The sequence below is a fragment of the Pteronotus mesoamericanus genome, unplaced genomic scaffold, assembly GCF_021234165.1.
Source record: "Pteronotus mesoamericanus isolate MK-2021 breed Mesoamerican mustached bat unplaced genomic scaffold, CSHL_Meso_final scaffold_1186, whole genome shotgun sequence".
In the NCBI taxonomy this organism is placed as follows: Eukaryota; Metazoa; Chordata; class Mammalia; order Chiroptera; family Mormoopidae; genus Pteronotus; species Pteronotus mesoamericanus.
In genome coordinates this window covers 333,907-354,679 of record NW_026555302.1, presented here as the reverse complement: position 1 = coordinate 354,679, position 20,773 = coordinate 333,907, and the positions used below count along the sequence as shown (strand labels likewise).

General features: G+C 40.8%; 1 protein-coding gene across 1 annotated transcript in view; it reads left to right on the top strand.

The window, feature by feature from the left end:
* Positions 1-20,140, top strand: part of NSL1 (NSL1 component of MIS12 kinetochore complex) — a 46,020-nt gene extending 25,880 nt beyond the window's left edge. The window contains exons 5-6 of the mRNA XM_054587618.1: positions 18,772-18,827; positions 19,707-20,140. Coding sequence (XP_054443593.1) covers positions 18,772-18,827; positions 19,707-19,778 — 128 coding nt within the window. The 3' untranslated portion in view covers positions 19,779-20,140. The remainder of the gene's footprint in view (positions 1-18,771; positions 18,828-19,706) is intronic.
* The last annotated feature ends 633 nt before the right edge of the window (positions 20,141-20,773 follow it).

The following is a 20,773-nucleotide window of genomic DNA, read 5'->3' as shown; positions in this document are numbered from 1 at the left end:
ACAGAAATTTAATTTCTCAAGTTCTGTAGGCTTGAAGCCCATTATCAGGGTGCCGGCAAATTTGGTTTCTGGCGAGGGCTCTTTGTTGGCAGGTGGCTGATGTCTCTTATAAAGACATTACTTGTATTGGGCCAGGGACCCACCCACATGACGTCATTTAACCATATCCACTTCCTTAGAGGCCCTGTCTCCAAATACAGCCACACTGGGGGTTACGGCTTCAACATAGGAATTTTCAGGGGACACAAACATCCGGTTAATAACACTAGGCAACAGAAATCGTACCCAAGACCTTTCCTTGCGTCTTTATGGATTGGATTACACAGGGGAAAAAAATTAGTAAAACTAACTTTTTATTTGCTTTAAAATGTAGCTCTCTCTAAGACAGAGTTTGTTTGACCTCTTTTGAAGGCCTTGGTTTTCCCCCTCATTTATTCATTCATTCAACAAATACACGTTAGGCACCTCTTCAGTACAAAAGTCTGAGATGTTGAAAGGTGTCTCTGAGCCAGATCACCTGAGTTCAGATACCTCCTCTCCTATTATTAAATAGCCTCGGATAAGTTCCTTAACCTCTTTGTGCTGCAGTTTTCTCATGTAACATGGAGGTGGTGGTAATTCCTACCTCAGGGTTATTACAAGAAGTAAATAAATTCATAGTAAAACCTTTAGTATTTGGCACTTAGTGTTTATAGTGAGCATTCTATAAAGCACTGTTTATTGGTTTGATAAAGGAGATCACTCAGGATAAACATTGTCTTCAAGAAGCTCATATTCTAGTAGGGAGAATGCGTGTGAACAATGATCATACGATGCAGCAGATGCTCTTTGGATGTTTGCATAGGGAACTTTGGGAGAAGTCATGGGAGTTTGTAGAGGAGGTGATATTTGAGCAGTCTTGAATATTTTAGGCAAATAATCAGGGAGGAAGATTCTTAGCTGTGAAGAGAATTTAGCAAAGCAGGTGGTTGTGAGAGAGCATGGTGTACTGGAGGACCACCAGGTAAGTCTATATGTGGATCCTGTCCAAAGAGACTTGCTACAGGTGAACCTGGAGGGATAGGCAGGTCAACTCTTGACCTTAGAAGTGCTGATGAGGAGCCATTAATATCAACAAAGTAGGGGAAAGGATGTGGAAATCCATTTAATTCATTTTCATCCTAAGAGAGTTGAAGACATGTCTATCCAACAATTTATACATGAATGTTTGTAGCAGCAATCCAAGTATCTGTCAACTGAGGGATGGATAAATAAAATGTGATATATCCAATCAGTGGAATCGTATTGGTCAATGAGAAGTATAGTACACCCTGGCCAGGTAGCTCAGTTGATTGGAGTCTTGTCCTATATACCAAAAGGTCGCAGGTTTGATCCGCGGTCCCGGTTGGAGCACATGCCTAGGCGGTGGGTTTGATCCCCCGTTGGGGTGTGTACAGGAGGCAACAATGTTTCTTCTCTCTCAAATCAATAATAAATATCCTTGGGTAAAGATTAAAAAAAAAAAAAGCAGTACCTGTTACAACGTGGATGAAACTTGAAAACACACCAAGTGACAAAAGTCATTCACAAAACACTAGTCATTGTATGACTCCATTTATATGAAATGTCCAGGATAGGCAAGCCTATAGAAACAGAAGATAGATTAGCAGCGGCCTAGGGCTGGAAGAAGGGAGAAAGCGGGAGGCATGGGAAGCGACTGCTAACCAACGTGCAAGGGTTTTCCCTCGGGGGTGACGAAAATGCTCTAAAGTTGATAGCGGTGACTGCTGCTTGGTGAATATACTAAAACCCATTGGACCATACACTTCAAATGGATGAATTATATTCTATGTGAAGCATATCAATTTAAAAAGAGTAAAGAAATAGAAATAATACAAGAAATATTCCTGGATACCAAGACTCCAGATGGACAAAACCTACTGAGGATTCAGCAAAAGACAAACAACAAAACAAAATCACCCCCACCAAAGCCTATCACAGGAATGTTAAAAAGAAGTTCCTAAAAGCTTCCACCAGGGGAAAAAGATTATAAAGAAAGGGGAACTGGAATGGCTTCAAACTACTAAACAACAGTCCTGAATCTAGAAGCCTCTGGGGCAATACAATAGAAATTCTCAGTATAAATGATTTGCAGTCTAGGATTCTATTCTCAGCCTAGTAAATCAAGTGTGAGGTTAGCCAATAGTCATTCTCAGACATGCCAAATATAAAAGAGAAAACATTACCTTTAAAAGCATCTAGAAGGCTACTTCTAGAGGATGTGCTCTACTACAAAGGGTAAACACAAGCAGCCACAGGATCTAGAAAAGAGAGGCTTTAAGATAGCAGCAAACTCAAGTTACAGAATACAGTTCAGCAGATCTGGGGGAGTCCAGGTACACCGGGTTGGAAAACAAATACATAGATCTCCAAAAAACATATTTTCAGGAGAATAAAATATGACAGCATGAGCGATAGTTTGATCTACCTGAAAGATTGTATAAGGAACATATATAGTATTCAAGTGTTAAAAGAAATCAAATAAAAAATCAGTCATGTTTTCATTGCAGTAAAAGCAGAAAGCTGTGTAAGGAAAAAGTGTAATCATTGTTACAGATTGGCTCCACAGTGAACAATATTTATATGGACATAACAATGAACACTTCAAATATGAACTCAACAAAAAATTGGGGCAATTGTATTGGGAAGGTAAGAAGGTTGGAAATTAACAATTGATCCAGACCAGGCACTGGGCAGTCAGCATGGAAAAGTGGTCGAAGCACTGGAGTGGGGCCCTGAAGGGCCCCCTTAGCTGCTGCTGGGTTCTGGGGAGTCCCGGGTGTCCCAGGACAGGAACCGGAGTGGACAGGTTGGCCTGGACGGGGCACTGAGGAAGCTTTGTCCAACCAGTACAGAACTTCATTTTGCTATATGGAAGCAACTCACATGGTTGTAATGTGTGACCATCTGTCTATCGTCTATGAAACGGGAATATTTGGGAGTGAAATCTTCATCACAATTGAAAGTCAATGCATAATCTCTAAAACAGCTAAAGCAAGAGGTAGCACAATATGGATATTATTCTGGTTAGGAAAAAAAAGCTAGGAGTAGAAAGTAGTTAATTTTGCAGATGAACCTAGGTAAGGAAAGTCGGACAAGGGACTGATTTTTTTGTTGTTATGGGCCTTACAGATTTGATTCTTTTGATTATGTGCATAAAATACTTGCATGAAAATAAATTAGATTTTTAAATGATTTAAAAACTATAACAAGAATGCAAGTGACTATGAATTGTCTTTGACATTATCTTCATATTATTGAGAATTTAGGAATAAATTACAGCCAGAGGCTTTTGCAGGGTTTCAGTACCATTATCTCAATATATTCAGATAAGTCTGAATGTCTTATCCGAATAAACATCTCCGTTTAGAGCTGAGACGTTTAGTTTGGGTTTCTTTGGAGTTCTTTTTTTTTTTCTTCCCCTAACCATTTGTTTTGCAAATAGATTCTATTATGAAGCCTCTGTGTTATAAAAATGAGGAAAAAATATCTTTCTGGAGAATCACTGAAGGATTTGTGGGGGTTATATATGAAAAGATTCGGGGAAATCAGTATTATATTTATCTGGAGTCTCCGGGGTGAAGAGCCCTCTCGTATCCACTGCTGTGCCTCTACATTGCTTGTACCCCGTGGGCCTTTCACTAATAATAGTTGGGTGAACGAATGACTTCATATTGCAGATTTCTAACTTATCAGTTCTCTTAGGTCACAATCTCAGGCATTAATGACTTGTTTTCATATTCATTCTTAATTCTAGCTGGAAGTTGGGCTTATTCCTGGGGGTGGCGGTGGGCGTGGAGGTGGGATTTAAAGGACTGAGAACCAGCCTCATTCAGAGAACGGCTCCCATGCCTGTGGGCTCTCTCCCAGTCACGGACTGTAAGGCCCCCCAGCTGCCCACAGGTGTGGCACGTGGCCTCCATCCTCCGCCATGATGGCACTGGAGCCCTCTGTCCATTTCTGCCCCTCCTGTCACCTTAACCGTCCCTAAGTATCTGAGACTTAAGCATTTCCTTCTCTTTGTCCTTTCCAACTCTTGTGAGGTTTAGTTCTTGCGTGAAGCAGCCAGGAGTCGCCCCTTCAGGGTCCTAGCTGCCTGAGTCACCCCAACAGCCCCTCCCATCTCTGCCCTTCGGAGCACCAGCTGGGTCAGTGGCTCCTTCCCAGCCAAGAGCCCCTCCATTCCTTTGTTCCTACTTGGGAAGCTCCTTTTGAGCCCTTTTACAGGTTAGCATCTCCCCGAGACTAGGTAGGAAAAGACGAGGGGAAGCTTTGACTTGCACATCTTGCTTCGTTTCCTTCCCTGTTAAAAAAAAAACAAAACATGTGAGCCCTTTCTCCCAGCTGCCGCTAAGGCGCTCGGCCCTTCCGACGGTGCTAAGGCCGCGCTGGGGTGAGGCCCTCACTTCGCCGGCGACTAGCGCCGCAGCCGGCCGGCAGCGCTCGCCCACACCGCGGCGGCCTCTCGGGGCTCGCCTGCACCTCCCCGCTCGGCCCTTGTCCTGCACGACGACGAGGTGAGGGCGACGGAGAACAAGATCAATGCCCGCGTTCAAGCAGCTGGTGTGAACGGCGAACCTTTCTGGCCAGGACTGTTCGCAAAGGCCTGGCCCTGTCAGCGGGAGGGGCCGCCTCTGCCCCGTGCGGGCTGGCGGACCTGCCCCAGCAGCTCGGGTCGCGCCAGCCGGGGTCCAGCCCCTCCACGGCCGCGGCCCAGCCGAGGAAAGGAACGTGGGAGCGGAGGAGAGGGATCCGAGGAGTCTGACGATGACACGGACTGTGGTCTTTTTGACTAAATCTCATACATAACACATTCAATAAGAAGCTGAACTCTGAAAAAAAAAAGTTTGATGGGGAAAAAAGGTCAAATAAGTATGGGTATGGATTCTCGCTGATCTCTACATGTGCCATATCCGCCCAGCCCGGGTCCTGTGAGGGTGGAGAAAATTAGAGGATGACCAAACAATAAAAAAGAAAAAAAAATTAGGGGATGGCAGTGGCAGAAAGGCAACACGCGGCCAGCTTGAAGGACGCCTCTGCTTCGGGTCCCGCGAGCCCGGCGCCAGGGCCTCGGTCACATTCCAAACAACATTTTTAAATCGTTTTTCATAATCATACCTTGAATTCTACAAATACTCAGCGAACCCAAATAGTGTGCTAAGGTGTATGGATGGATATTCTGGAGTAAACCAAAGCGCAGGCCCTGCCCACCAGCATCCACCATTGGTCAGGAGAGACATCAGTGACAGGTGGGATCCAATAGGGGTGGCCGGAGGGGAGCGGAGGGAAGGGCCCAGGACGGCAGGGGCGGGGCGGGGCGGGGCGGGGCGGGCCCGCTTTGCCGCTGGGGTTCCAGGCGCCCAAAGGGAAAATGAGAGTGGAACTTGTGGGTGTTCAGATTTCCGTGGAATTAGTTGCCTGCAAGAAGTTGTTTTGCCTGGCTTTGGAAACTACAGTGGAGTACTAGGCAATTCCTGTAATTTACTGGCAAATCTTAACACTTGAATTCTCTTTGTTCTAAACCCAACCCAATTAATTCTTTTAAAGGAACTTTTCAGACCTGACAGATGCTTTTCTAGAAATACTCCTTGCTAAAATGAATCCTCATTTCTTTTTTCAGTCACACTCAAACGGGACAAAATTTCAAAAAGTTAAGTGTTGCATTCTGGCTGCCTGTGTGAGTGGCTTGGGGGCCCCCACCCCCACCCCCAGCACTCCCAGGCTTGCCAGCCCTGAAACGCTGGGCTCTGCCCCTCCTTCCCTCCTCCCAGCCGTTCTCTGAGTCTGAGAGGACACAGGAGGGACGAGCTGAGATGTGACAACAAAGGGACCACGGTCAAGTTTGCTCGCATGTTGTCTGCAAAGGTATTGTACTCGAGTTCTCTTCAAATGGTATATATGATGTGCAGTTAAGCCTTTGGTTCCTTTCACTACGTAATACATCACATTAGAACCTCAGAATTCTCAGAAACCATTATTAATTTTTTCCCTCACAAAATTCCTTTTCTTTCTCATCTCCCTATAAATCTGATTTGAAAAAAAATGTTTAAAACAAACTCACGATGTCAGATTTGTTTTAGCTATATGAGGTTGCAATTTATTCTACTCTTTTATTCAAGATTATAGATTACCCAAAGAAAGAGATTAAGTAAAGCCACAGCTGTAACATTGCAGCAAAATTGGGTGAAAGACCATTAAGTGTGTGAATTACAAAATTGTTTAAAGCAGCATATTTTTAAAACAAGTATATAAGGAATTTACTATGTGCCCCAAATTATACAAAAATACTTTCCTATAAATATTCAAATACAAGCCCTGGCCAGTTGAGTTGGTTAGGACATTGTCCTATTATGCCAAGGTTGTGAGTTCAATACCCAGTCAGGACACATACAAGAAAACAACCAATGAATGTGTAAGTAAGTGGAAAAACAATGTTTTTTCCTCTCTCTCTGTCTCCCTTCCCTCTTTCCCTAAAAAAAGTATTTAAATAAATAAATTTTTAAAAAATGTAAATGTTTAAATACAATCTTATTAGTTGCTGAAGATAACTATAATAAAATACTAATAGCCACCACATGTGGAGTGCATTCTATGTGCCAGGAACATGTGAAGGGTATCACATATATCATTTTGTTTACAATCTATGAGGTAGAGGTTGTTCTCATCTCTATTCTCATGATGCAGAGATAGAGGTGAGAGAAAGTACATGCTCCTGACACCTCCCCAAGAGTCTGCAGACTCTACATGGTCAAGTGCAGTGGTGTGACTCCAACCTCTGCCCCCAGTCTCTCCCTATGGTACACTGTAAAGGCCCCTTGCCTGCGTGTCAGATGAGGTGTCCTCACCATTACACCACAGCTACCATGTAAGAAGCCCAGCTGATCTCTTGGAAAAACCATGGGGAGAGGCCACTTGGAAAGGGAGAGGCCCTGCGACCACAATGAAAGAGAGAAGTGTGGCCATCCCAAAGCCCAGTTAAACCCCACCTCCTGCCAACCACCAGCAAGACCAGCAGAAGAACCACCCAGCTGAGCCCCGCTCAGATCCCAGAACTGTGAGCAAATAACTATTTGGTTATTGTTTTAGGCCAAGAACTTGATGGGGGGACTAGTTTTTCCAAAGGGCTTTTGGTACCATGAGTCTGCTTGATTATTAAATTTCTAAGTATTTGGTTTATCAAGGTATCTTGAAGCCACTTCGGATGATCATATACTCCTCTCTTGGTTTCAGGAATTATAGTTTGTTTGTTTAGGTCATCAATTATTATATAGCAAATCATCCCAAAAATAGTAACTTAGGGCTCCCTAAACCACAAAAGCAGAAACTTCCAGATCTTCTTGGGCTTAAGCCTGGAACTGGCACATCGGTTCTACTATATTCTATTAATTAAAGCAATCACGGGCCAGCTCAGATTCAAGGAGTGGGGGTGGGGGCTACACAAGGGCATGAATGCTGAGAGGCATGGTTCCTTTAGGGCCACCAAATTGATGGGCCACCATAATATCCTTAAAAACTTTCAGTGGGCACCACATCTCCCATATCTAAGACTATGCTTTGCTCATAGTAGGTTTCAGTAAACATCTGTTGAAAAACTAGCGCTGAAGCGCCTGGCTAATGGACATGTAAGCAGCACCACGAGAAATGCAGAGGTTCAGGTTCTGAAGATATAGTCTGAGTAGCTGCCTGCAGAGTCATATGTGTAGCAGCAACACGTTCGCTGCTCTGATGTGTTGGGGTCATTTGCACATCAGTGAAACAACCGACTTCTCGAAAGTCATCATCACCCATTGTTATATCCTTCCTGAGAATGTGTTCAAAACACATAGTTAACAATAAATAAATTGCAGCATTTACATTCTGTGGAAACAAAGGGAAGTTCTTGGAGAGTGGTTAGTATGGAAGGAAGCCAAAGGTTTTCATTGTTCCAGTTAGTCAGGGAAGACTTCCTGGAAGAGATGGTTTCAGCTATCCTTTGAATGATGGGAGAAGACAGGTTGATTGGGGATATCCTGACAAGTGGTATGACTTTAAGAAAAAAATTCAAAACACAAGAGTAAGATGAATGAAAGGGGTGGTGAATAACTGCAAAAAATGGAGGGCCAGTTTAGGAAGGTGTTTGACAGAATATGCAGGCACTTTTTGCAAATCTTGACAGCGCTGGAATGTTCTGCAAAAGATGACCATTTACTGAGTCTGAGCTCACTGTCACGCCACTGCTTGGGCTCCCACCCCCTCTGGCTTCCCAGATGCTTCTAGAGGGGTTCAGCTTAGAGCACAGGTCAAACGTGGCTGTATCTCTCAGGGTCGCGGGGACCAGGGTGCAGCGATGCCCAGCTTCAAGAATATCACGTTTAGAAGTGGCTTCCTTGGGAGGAAACAAGGAAACCAAGAGGAGGCAACCTGGATGGGCCCCAACTCCCTAGGACCCCATTCTATGCCCAGTAAAGTCGCCCCTAGGAAGCTGAGCTCCTTGAAGCACGTGATCCCAGGGCATGTCTCCTGCCAGGAAGCACAATACGAGGGGCAATGTAGGGTTCATCAAACTGTTCTTTGTGACCATCCCTTTTGCAATGAATGTGGGAGAAGTGACCAGGAAGTGGGCAGAGAGTCTGTATTGTTTTCCCTGCTTGATCCACCACCAATGAGTAACCAGCCAATTCCTGGAATTCCCTGTACCGTTTGCGGCTCTTATTAGGAACTGAACTTTTGAGTCAGACAGCCAGTAAAGCTTATTAAATATTTGGCACACGCAGAATCTTATCCAGCCCCCACAAAGAGGCGCATAAACTCAGAAGTGGAAGGAAGCCCCAAAAGCCATCTGATGAGCTTCCTGCTATCGGGAAAGAAAATGCGAAATAATCAGGTTGACTAGTTGTCATGAAAAACATGCCTTGCACTCGACCTCTTAGAAAGTTCCAGGAATACCTCAAAGTGATAAAATAATTGGAAAATGAGACTCAAATGGCAAGAAGCAAGCACTTGGCTGATGCACACCGCAAAAGAGCAGGTTTTCGGTGTGGCGGTTCAGCTCTGTGGAAGAGTCTTAGGCAGAGGAGAGAGGCCAGCACTTCTCTGCCTCTGCTGGGGAGAGAGCAAGAGGAAATGGGTTTGAAGAGCAGACTTCGAGTCTAAAAATAAACATGAAAAACTGCCAACCATCAGCATTATTAAGTCCTGGAACACTGCTGGTGGGGGTGGGGTGCGGACTCTCCATTAAAAAAATCTGACAGGAATGGTCTTGCCTAAACATGAACCCCAAAAGATCTAAAACAATCTCTTTAAGGTTCTTCTATTTTATCAGCAGCTGTCTCTGGGTGAAGGAAATATGGATGGTTATACTAATTTATTTATTTTAACTATTTATTAAATATATGATAGTTCATTGTTATTATTGACAATTATTGTTATTTTCTATTTTTTCTATAAAAGTGTTTCATTTTATAAGAAGATGAGAATCTTTATTTTTAGAATTTCTTTTAGTCTCCTGTGACTTAAAAATATGTAGTTTGGTTTTTAACAAAGCCTGGAATTGCCCAGTATATGAAATTGCACTCATGCAAGATATAAAAATTCATGACTACTTTTATGCAGATAGGTTGTATAAAATGTGCCTGGAATTTTTTACTTTAAAAATAACATGGGGTATTATCTAGACTTTTTTAAAAAAAGATCTTTTGTATTACACAGTCTACTGAAACTATCACCCAGCATGAAGAAACAAAATCAAAACTCAGGGGACCGTTGCCCACTTTCGCTCACAATAAAACAAGTCAAATTTTAAAAATACATGTTTCGGTTGTTTTACTATTAAGAGAATAGCTCATTTCCCACATTCAGTTGGCATGCATATAGAAATCACTTTAATCATAGTTTATCATATTCTAAATAATTCATTCTTCTAATCTGTTGCATAGGTGATATTTCTGCCCAACAAATTGGGGGTTTGCCTAACATACCACTTCCGGTGAATTTGGTTATCTGAGATGGAATTTTAAGAATGTTCACTATGTGAGTTAGGTTATTAATAAAGGAGAGGCACTTTACCTACAAGCCAAGAAATAGGTGCAGAGAAACCACAAGACAGTCCTGGTCTGAATGGCTGGCAGGAGGCCCAGCCAGCCGGGTCCTGGATGTGTGCATTATGTTACCAGGCCATGCAAATCGTATGACTGATCTCATTGGACAATGGGAAGGGGCACTTCCAGTTGGAACGATCAAGAAAGTCTCCATAGAGGGAGCATGTGAGCCACATTTAAAGCATAAGGGGGATTTTCGTTGGCAAAGAACATTCTAGACAGAGGGAATGAATGGTATGGGCAAAAGTGTGGAGGCAGGGACCAACTTCGCTAGGGGAGAGCAAGGCATTGACACAGCTGGCTTACTTAAATCAGAAGTGCATCTTGCCCACTTTAAATGGTAGGCTAATGTTTGTGATTGTATTTATCAGGAAAGGGGAGTCACGGGAGGATTTTGACAGAAGTATGTGCCTAATTGCTGTGGCAATTGGCCTGGTGGAGATGCCCATGGAGAATTATCCAGATACATTCTTGGCCTCTCTATTCAGATGCATCAGCAGGGGTCACTGCCTACGTAAAAACAAAAACCAAAAAGAAAAAAGCAACAGGTTTGAATAATTGGCAAAGTCACAACTATGTGTTTTTAAAAGTGTAATTGAGGAAGGAAAATAATTAATTTGATCCCCAATCTTACTAGAATTCAGGGATATGCAACTCAAGACCACAATAAGATAAAAATTTCCACCTACCAGATAGGCAGACATTAAGATATCTGACAACAATTGATAGAACAAGTAAAAAAAAAAAAAAAATTCAGCAAGGCTATAGGGCTCAACGCCATCAACTGACATGACCAGATAGATATTTATAGAAAACCCCACCCCAAAACAGCAGAATACATGTTCGTTTCAAGTGCCCATGAAACATATATTAAGATAGACTATATCATGGGCCGAAGAGGAACATTCAAATAAAACTTGCAAGATGCTTACATCTAAGGACAGAGGTGAGCAGCCCTGGGAGCAAAAATCCAGAAAAGTTAGTGTCCATTACTGTGAAACACACAGTGTGAAAAATAGGAACAGGAACAAGAAGAAGGCCAATGACTCAGAGGGACAGAAACACAAACACAAACAATTCAAGCTTAAGAGGTAGCAGTAACACTTTAAAATCTGTTTATTAAATTACACAAAAAACATGCCATGAGAAACTGCACTCATTTTCTTCATGCCCAGTTGGCATTTCTGAGGCCACAGTGCATTTTTCCGAGTTTGACAGTTGAACCATTCACCGGTGCCAGTGAAAGCAGAGAGCCTCCCACCCCATGGATTTCGGCAGTTGGGTCCATTGGCCCCCTCGGCCCTGGAATCAGCTCTCCCGGTTCCTCCAGAGTGAAACCCTGTCACATAAATGTCCGAAAGAGACAGGGATGAGGTCTATAAAGTAGAAAGTGTGAGAGTGTTCTTTTGTACTGGCAATTAGCCATGTGGAACAGAAGCTGTTTGGGTAGAACAGTAAAAGGAACAAAATTTCAAAGATGCAGTGTACATGGCCTATGCTTTAAAAAAATATTTATATCTATGTCTAGATATAAATATAGATATATAAAGAGAAAGCTAAAAAATTAATAAGAATTAGAACTATACAGAGTATATTCTCTGACCACCTTGGAATCAAACTAGGAATCTATAACAGAGATAACAGGAAAATCTTCAAACACTTGGACTAAACATCCTCCAAAATAATTCATGGGTCAAGTAGGAAATTTCAGAGGAGGTTAGAAAAATATCTTTAATTGAATGGAAATGAAAAGGCCTCACGAATTTAGAAAATAGCAAGGTAAGTCCAAAGCAAGATGAAAAAAGAATAATAAATATCAATATAATGAAAATCGATACAGAAAACCACTGATTCTTTGAGATCAACACAATTGACAAATCGCTAGCAAGACTGACCAAGAGAAAAAGAGAGAAGACACAGGCGATCCATATTAGGAATATCACTAGAGAACTTCTAGGCCTCAAAAGAATGATGAAGGAGCAATTACACAAACACAGATCTAACAGCTAGACAAAGTGGACCAATTTCCTGAGAAGCATGAACGATCGCAACTTACCCAATATGAAATAGATTATTTTAATAGCCTTATAACTACTAAAAGAAGTGACTTCATAATTTTAAAACTCCCCAAAAGAGAAATCTTCAGATGCAGATGATTTCGCTGGAGAATTCTACTAAATGTTTAAGGTGCAATTACTCCAATTCAATGTGATCCCTTCCAGAAAACGGAAGAGTAGATGTTTCCCTTTTCATTTTATGAAGCTCCTATTACCCTGATACCAAAACCAGTACAAAATAAAAATACAGACCAATACTCTTCATGAATATAGGAAAAAAACTTAACAAAATATTAGTTAATAAAATTGAGTAATATATAAAAAGAATTGTACATCAAGACAAAATAGAGTTTATATTCCAAGGATAGAAGGCAGGTTCAATATTTGAAAATCAATTAATATAACCTGCCATATTAAAAGACTAAAAAAGAAAAATCCCATGATTATATCAATTGATGCAAAAAAAGTATTTGAAAAAATTCAACAATACTCATGATAAGAAAAAAACTCCCAGAAAAATAGGAATAAAGGGGGAACTTCCTGAACTTGATAAAAGACATCTACAAAAAACTACAGCTAACATTATTCTTAATGATGAAAGACCAAATACTTTCCCCTCAAAGATCTTGAACAAGGCAAGAAGGTTTGTCCTCACAACTCTTATTCAACATAGTGCCGAAAATTTTAGTTAAGGCAAGGAAAGAAATAAAACCTATACAGATCAGAAAGGAATAAATGAAACTATTTCTATTTGTAGATGACATGATTGTTTACATAGAAAATCCCAAGGAATCTACAAAAAAATTCCTAAAACTAATAGGTGAGTTTAGCAAGTTCATAGGACACAAGATAAAACTCCAAAAGTCAAATTGGCACATGGACACCAAAATTAAAAATACAACACTATTTATAATCACTGCAAAAGAAAAAAGAAACAAGAAACATGTTAATCTAACAAAACACGTTCAGGATTTGTATTCTAAAAGCCACAAAGTGTTGATGAGAGAAATAAAAATCTAAATAAATGAAGAGACATACTGTAGTCATGGATTGGAAGACTCAGCCAAGTAGGCATGTCAGTTCTCCCCAACGTTATAATAGGTTTAATTCAATTCCTATCAAAATCCCAGCAAGATCTTTTTTTCTGTAGTTACTCAAAACTCAACAGCAGGATAACAAAAATTCAATTATAAAATAAACAAAAGACAGAGATATTTCACAGAAAAGCACAAAGATCAGATAAACACATGAAAAAATGTTCAACATCATTAGCCAGTAGGGAAATGCAAATTAAAACCACAATGAGATATCACTGCACTCCTATCAGAATGGCTAGAATAAAATACAGTGGCAAAACCAAACGCTGAGGAACATGCCAAGAAACAGCGTCACGCAAACTATGCTCATGGGGATTTGGAATGGTTCAGCCACTCTGAAAAGTAGTTTATTTAAAAACTAAACATTCAACTACTGCATGACCCAGCAATTGCACTTTTGGGTATTATCCCAGAGAAGTAAAGACTTATTATGTTCACACAAAATCCTGCACACAAGTATTTATAGCAACTTTATTCATAACAGCCAAGAATTGGAAACAACCCAAATGCCCTTTGGCAGGTAAATGGTTAAGCCAACTGTGGTACATCCGTACCACGGAATACTACTTAACAACAACAAAGATTATCTATTGATACAGGCAACAACCTAGGTGAATTTCCAGAGAATTATGCTAGTTGGAAAAAAGTCAATCTCAAGAGATTATATACTGTGTGATTATATTAACATGACACTCTTGAAATGACAAAATTATGGAAACAAAGAACAGAATGGTAGTGTCAGGGGTTAAGGAGCAGGTGGGCCAAGCTTGGGAGAACCTGGTTGTGACTAGAAAGGTCCTGGCAACAAAGTGATCCTTGAGGTGGTGGAAGTGCTTTGTATCTTGACTTTATCAATGTGAGTATCTGGTTGTGATATTGACTTATAGGCTCTGCAAGATTTTACCACTGGGGGAAACTGTGTAAAGGGCACATAGGATCTCATCGCAAATGATTTGACAAATATCTAAAATAAAAAGTTCAAAGTAAAAAAGCAGCAACAGCTGAAACTAATGTAATATTGATTGTCAACTGTAATTGAAAATTAAAATAAAATAAAATTAATTTAAAATTAAAATTGAAAAAAGGCAACAAACCTGAGGTTGTGGAGGAGGGGGATGGAATAGGAAGGGGCATAATCCTCTGGTTCTTGGATTAGGTGGCAGGTTTAGAGATGTTTGCTTTATTATTAATGAGCAAACAAGTAGAGAATAATGAAAAGAAGTCCATTTATGAACCAGTGATGACAAAGTATAAGGAGCCAAGGATAAAGGTTAATCTAATTTTGCGTACCTCAGGTCTGTTGGAGGGAAATAACAATTGAGCTCAGCTGCTTTTGACAAGCACCCTTTCGGCTGCCTTCTAACTCAAACCTAAGGCTCTTCCTGCCCTAAGCGAGCCAAGAGCACAGGCAATTAACAAGACAGAAAAGTGATTTCTTGAAGCAGTTCCAGGCATCCTTCTTGAGTGTCTGGGAGCACATCAAAGCTGTTATTCTCCTTCTAACGAAACCTACAGCCAAACCAGTGGAACTCATTCATCGTTTATTTGCTCAGCAGCTGTGCTGCCATGTTGAGCCCAGGTCTGTGCCAGACACAAGGAGTCTGATGCCTCCAAGGAAATTGCAAGTTAGTTGTAGGTGGTGGTAAGTTCAGTAGAACATGGGTGACGTTATCTTTGTAAAGTGAGTCACAAATGAGAAATGTCTTATTTTTTTGTTTTAAAGAGAACAATGAGCAATCTCTTCAGATATCAGGCTATTATAATTCCCATGGTATACCAGAATTTAGAGCTGCACCAGGTCCTAGCATTGCACAACTAGTTAAAACGCTATCGCTATACTAGATGCCGTTCCATAGAATCCAAAATTGAGGGGGAGAAAAGAAAAATTAAGTACTTAATTTTCTGTGTGAAGTGTGCTACCATGACACTTCTATGACATTAAGTGCCCTCACTTCTGTTTGATGATATGTGCTGGGCCGTCTTTGGGGGCAACTCTTCTAGTCCAATGTCACTTGCCCCCATGTGCATGTTCATGATCTACTCATCAGTTCAACCTTTAGTAAGTGCATGCCCTGCCCAAGTTTGAATGCCAGCCCTGCCATTTTTCTGGGTAACCCGGGCAAGCTCCTTGAGGTCTCCACACTTCAGCGCTGTGATTTCTAGTGCTGGTTATTTCTACAATGAGGCACTGCATTGGGGAATGGGGACAATGTGTTGAATAAGACATTGCCTTCACCCTCACGGGGTTTCTTATCTAGCAGGGAGAGACAGATGTGTAGGTGAAGAGCAGGCCGCTCATATAAATAAGAACTGGAAAGACAAATAGCAGCCTAATTACTGGAATTCAGAGTAACTGAGTAATCACTCAGTTTTTCTGTAAAGGCTGAATCCTTTGTGCTTTGCTTAAAAGCATCATTAATACTTTTTTCTTTTAAAATGCAAATACCTTTAGTAGAAGTAATATGAACACCTTTTAAAATGCAGTTGCCTTTGGTGTGAAGCAATATCAAGGGCCAGTTTGGCTCGTTGTCTTTGTCTTTCCTCTGAGAGCAGGGGCAGCAAAAAGCCTGAGAGGTCTGGATGGGAGAAATGTGATGTGTTTTGAATTAGGCTGCAGAGCCCAGAGTTGTTGGGTGGCCCATTCCTTGAAGAATCCTGGGCACCAGAGAGACAGCTTCAAGGAGTGGATGCTTCTAGAAGGGGCTACAGAAGGGAAGCTGCTAAAAACAACCCTTGACATACTGTTCTGAGCAGGTCTTCACCTCGTATTTATCTGTCCCTGCCCTTCCTGTGCCCCCATCTTTATCAGGAACCTAACCCATGACCCAAGAAACAAGTTCAATCCTTTGAGCTTTGAGCTGTAGTTTTAAAAATGTTCCCTAATTAGCTAGGAGGATTTTCACACACTGTTAGCAGGACTATTAATTGCAAGGTCGTTTTGCACTATGTGTCAAATACCTTGGAAATATGTATATTCCTTTCAATTAGCGCTTCTATTCCTAGAAATTAAATCTAAGGCCACAATCAGACAAGTGCAGACATATAAGGGTACAGTGATTGCTATGGACTGAACTGTGTCCGCTCCCCAAATTTATATGTTGAAGTCCTAATGTCCAGTGTGACTATATCTGGAGGTAGGGTCTTCAAGGGGCACATTTAAATGAGGTCATAAGGTGGGACCCTAGTTCAATAAGACTGTGGCCTTATGAAAAGAGGAACAGAAATACATCTCTCTCTCCCCCACCATGTGAGGACACAGTGGGAAGGCGGCCATCTACAAGCCAGGAAGAGAGACCTCAGCAGCAACCAAATTGGTGGGCACCTTGATCTTGGACTTTCCAGCCACTAGAACTGTGAGAAACAAATTTCTCACATGAATAAATTATCACTGACTCTATATATTTTGTTATGGCAGCCTATGCTGCCTCATACAGTGAGATTTATAATAATGTTGTCTACACGTATAGAAAAACTGAAAACAACAGAGTAATAGAAGCTCTACAATGGAATACTATGGATATTTAAAATGATAATGTAGATGCATATTTATTATCATGGAAAGAGGTTTCTATGATGTTCTTAAGTGAAGAACATGTTAGAGCATGATTTTGTGCATATAAATACTTATATGTGTATATACTTGCATTAAAAATGTGGGAAAGCAACATGTGTATGTCAGTGTTCTCCAGAGAAACAGAACCAACAGGATTATCTATCTATCTATCTATCTGAATATTTATTATACGTATTAGCTCACACTGTTACAGAAGCTGAGAAGTACCACAAGCTGTCGTCTGCAAGCTGGAGAGCCAGGAAAGCTGGTGGCGTACGTCAGTCTGAGTCCAGAGGCCTGAGAACCAGGGGCTCCTGGAATAAGTCCCAGAGCCCGAAGGACTGAAAACCAGCAGCTCTGACACACAGTATATCTATCCTCCTGGGTGTTCTAGTTTTTTGAGACAGCAAATGTCCAAGGGCAGGAGAAAATGGATATCGCAGCTCAAGAAAAGAGAGCTAATTCACCCTTCTTTCACCTTTTTGTTCCATTTGGGCCCTCAGTGAATTGGAGGATGCCCACACATATGGGCAAAGTTATCTTCTTTGATCACTCTACTGAATCAAATGCTCATCTCTTGCAGGAACATCCTCACAAATATACTCAGAAATAGTGTTTTACCAGCTCTCTGGGTTTCCCTTCTCCCAGTGAGGCTGACGCATAAAATTCACCACCACAACATGCCAAATATTAACAGGGTTATCTCTGCGTGTATGGTTGCATAATGCGGAGTCTTTTTCTTCTATATGCTTTTCAATCAATTCTAGATTATAACACCATGTATGACCAAGAATCATAAAAAAGGGGGGATACAACATATTACAAATTAGAAAACCTGACAAACTAAAATCAGAAAAATCAAGAAAATCACATTTTTATTAATTACCTTCCTGACATACCTCTATAATACTCCCTTACCCTTTGGAGCTGCATACCCTTTGTTCTCTTCATACGACAGTGATTCTGTAATGTAATTTTTCTAGAGACCAGAAAGATAATTCAGTCTTCCCATGTGGTAGATGAAAATTCCATTTTAAAAAAATTGTGGTAATTTCTTTCAGACTCACAACACATTATTGGTAATGTCACGTAATTTTTCAGAATTGCTGTCAGATTTGGAAAACCCTCCAAGTTTAATGTAGTGAGCTGTAATATTTCAGGGCAGTGTTTATTTCCCTTTCCAATGATTCATCTTAGATATTCTTAGAATTAATGACACTCATTAGCCAATTTGTTAACCAATTTATTGCCAAGGTTCTCATTGTAGTGGCATATTATCCTCATCAATGCCAATATTTCAGATGAGAGCAGCAGGACTTGTAAATGTTTTTCCATTGTGTTTATATGATCCACTATACCTCATTATTGGAAAATCAGACAATAGAGTAGCCTGTTCATTGCTTTTATTTGCCTTTGATCTTTTTTTCTGAATGAATTATTGCTTCTAGTATAATCTGAAATTTGTTTTTACAATTTGCTTATTGAAGTCAAAAATTTTTCTATTGATTTTAATTGCTTATATTTACCTCTTTTTTACATTTCATTAATTTTACATGTTTTTCTCTCAGTTTTTAGTATATTAATAAATTTAGAGATAACCAAGGATGGTGCCTTTCACATACAAACAAATCAAGAGCCTGTACTTTCTAACTTTTATTTAAAATGTTCCAGAACGTATTTCCTAACAGCAGCTAAAATGTCATATTCAGGCTTTATCAAATTTGCCACTCCCATCAAGAAAGCAAAAATCCCTTATGGCACACTTATAACGCTATAAGCTGATTTTTTAATTTCATTCCTGGCAAGTGAGAATGCCATTTTGTTGAGACATAAACAAGAACTAAATGGTCTGCTTACAATTTTACATGTGTGATGATCTGAAGAATTTTTAGAGATTAGCTCCTGGGGCCATAATTTCAAACCTTCTTTCTTCTCCGCAACCCTCATAGGTTTGCTGCCAGGGAGCAGAGGAGTATTCATGTCTCAGGATAATATCCCTTGTCAGGTGAGTTAGCATGATGGGCAGTAGAAATATTCTGCCATAGAGCTAGCAATAAGTTACTCTAGATAGAAGTGACTTCAAGCTATATATATATATATATATATATCTCCCCAAATACAAAAATATCTCTGATTGACCTTTCTCGGCAAGGTCCCCCAAGTGCCCATAGCCAGCCACTTCAACACTACCAGATGTGAAGGGACTGAAGGGAAGTTGGAATGAAAAGAGGCAGAGGTCTTAACCACTTATGGTTAAAATTCCACTTTTTCAAATTTTATTCCAGTCTTTCACCAAGTGAACACATTGCTAGGGGCCTGTACGTGAGGGACCTTAATGCTTTTGCTCATTGACTTCCTGGAAAATTTGCCTCAGCCTCCACTGCTGTCAACATTGTTTAAGCTCCTCCCCGCTCTGCTGGGTTATTACCGTGGACTCCTGGTTCTTGCCTGCCAGTTCCAGCTCTTCTTAAGACAGGGCCCAAAGTGATCCTGTAAACACTTAAGTCAGATCATGTCACACTTTTGCTTAAAAGCCTACAATGTTTTCTCTTGCCACTTTGAGCAAAAGCAAATAGTCCAGATGGCCCTTCATGACCAGGCCCTTTTCCTTTCTGACCTCACCTCTTGGTATCCAGCCCTTCCTCGTTCCACTCCAGCCCCCTACAGTTTCTGGAATGGCCAGGCACACACCCACGGGGCTCTTACATTTACTGTTTGGACCACTTCTCACAGATATTGTCATGGCTCCCTCCGATCTCCTTCAGGAACCTTGCTTGACTGGCCCTCACTACCCACTATTTCTCGTCTCTGCTTTATATTTCTCCAAAGAGCACATCACCATCTAAATACTACGTTTTGTTTATTGTCTGTCTTCCTCCTGTAGGATATGCGCTCCATGAGGTGGCAGTCTTTGTCCGGTCTGGTGCTGTACCTGCACTCCTACAACAGTGCCTGACACAGGACTGACTTCCGGTCAATGCAGGGTCTCTGCCTTAAGTTTTCCTTTTTCTAGCCCTACCGGAAGCCCGCGGGATCACCTTCTGAGAAAGATCAGTGAAAGTACACTTACTGGAAGGCCAGTTTCCCTTAAAAGGGAAGAGCAAATGTGAACTAGTGACAGGGTTTTCTAGCATCTGAACAACTGGTGTTTATAAAGAACTGTTTTCTTATGAAGTGAATCACCAGAGGGTTTGATCACTGACCTGCACCTCCTCCCCCATCCCCAAAGATGTAACCCAGGGACCTTGTGTGTCAGTAAGAGGAAATTGCCACATCATATAATTTCTCTTCCCAGTTCTAAGGAAAAAATAAAAGGAAAAGGAGACATTTGAAATGTTGGCTCTTGTTTATCTTTTTTCATTTGCATTTTTCTCCCCCCTTCTGACTTAGAATAAAATGAACCAGAAAATATTATAGAAAAGAGAGAAAAACAGGTTGTCATTAGAGCATCCTCCTTGGTCAGAGAGGTGTTGGTTTGTTGGACAAATGAGCATAGTCCCAGGGAAGATAGTATTGCTTGTGAACATAAAATGTTTTAAGATGTTAACATAATAAAAGTTTTTAAAAAGTTAAAAAAGACAAGTAAATGTAATTATTTATAATCTCTCCACCACGACAGAAAAGCTAGTACCTTGGTGTGTCATCTTCTAATTTTTTCTCATGTTATTTCTCATGTTTTCACATATACTTTTCATCATAGTAAAGAACACACAATATAAAATTTACCATCCTAACCATTTTTAAGTGAACAGTACAGTAGTGTTGTGCACATATTTTTATGAGCATGTGATATATGTACTTATTGTATCTCGATTTTTTTCTCACTTGACCTAACATCCAATAAATCTTCCTTGCGGCAAATTTGTCTGCATGCTTGCAATTTTAAAGATGCATCATACTCCAGTCCATGGTTATGACATACATGTTATTTAGCTATTTACCTATAATTGG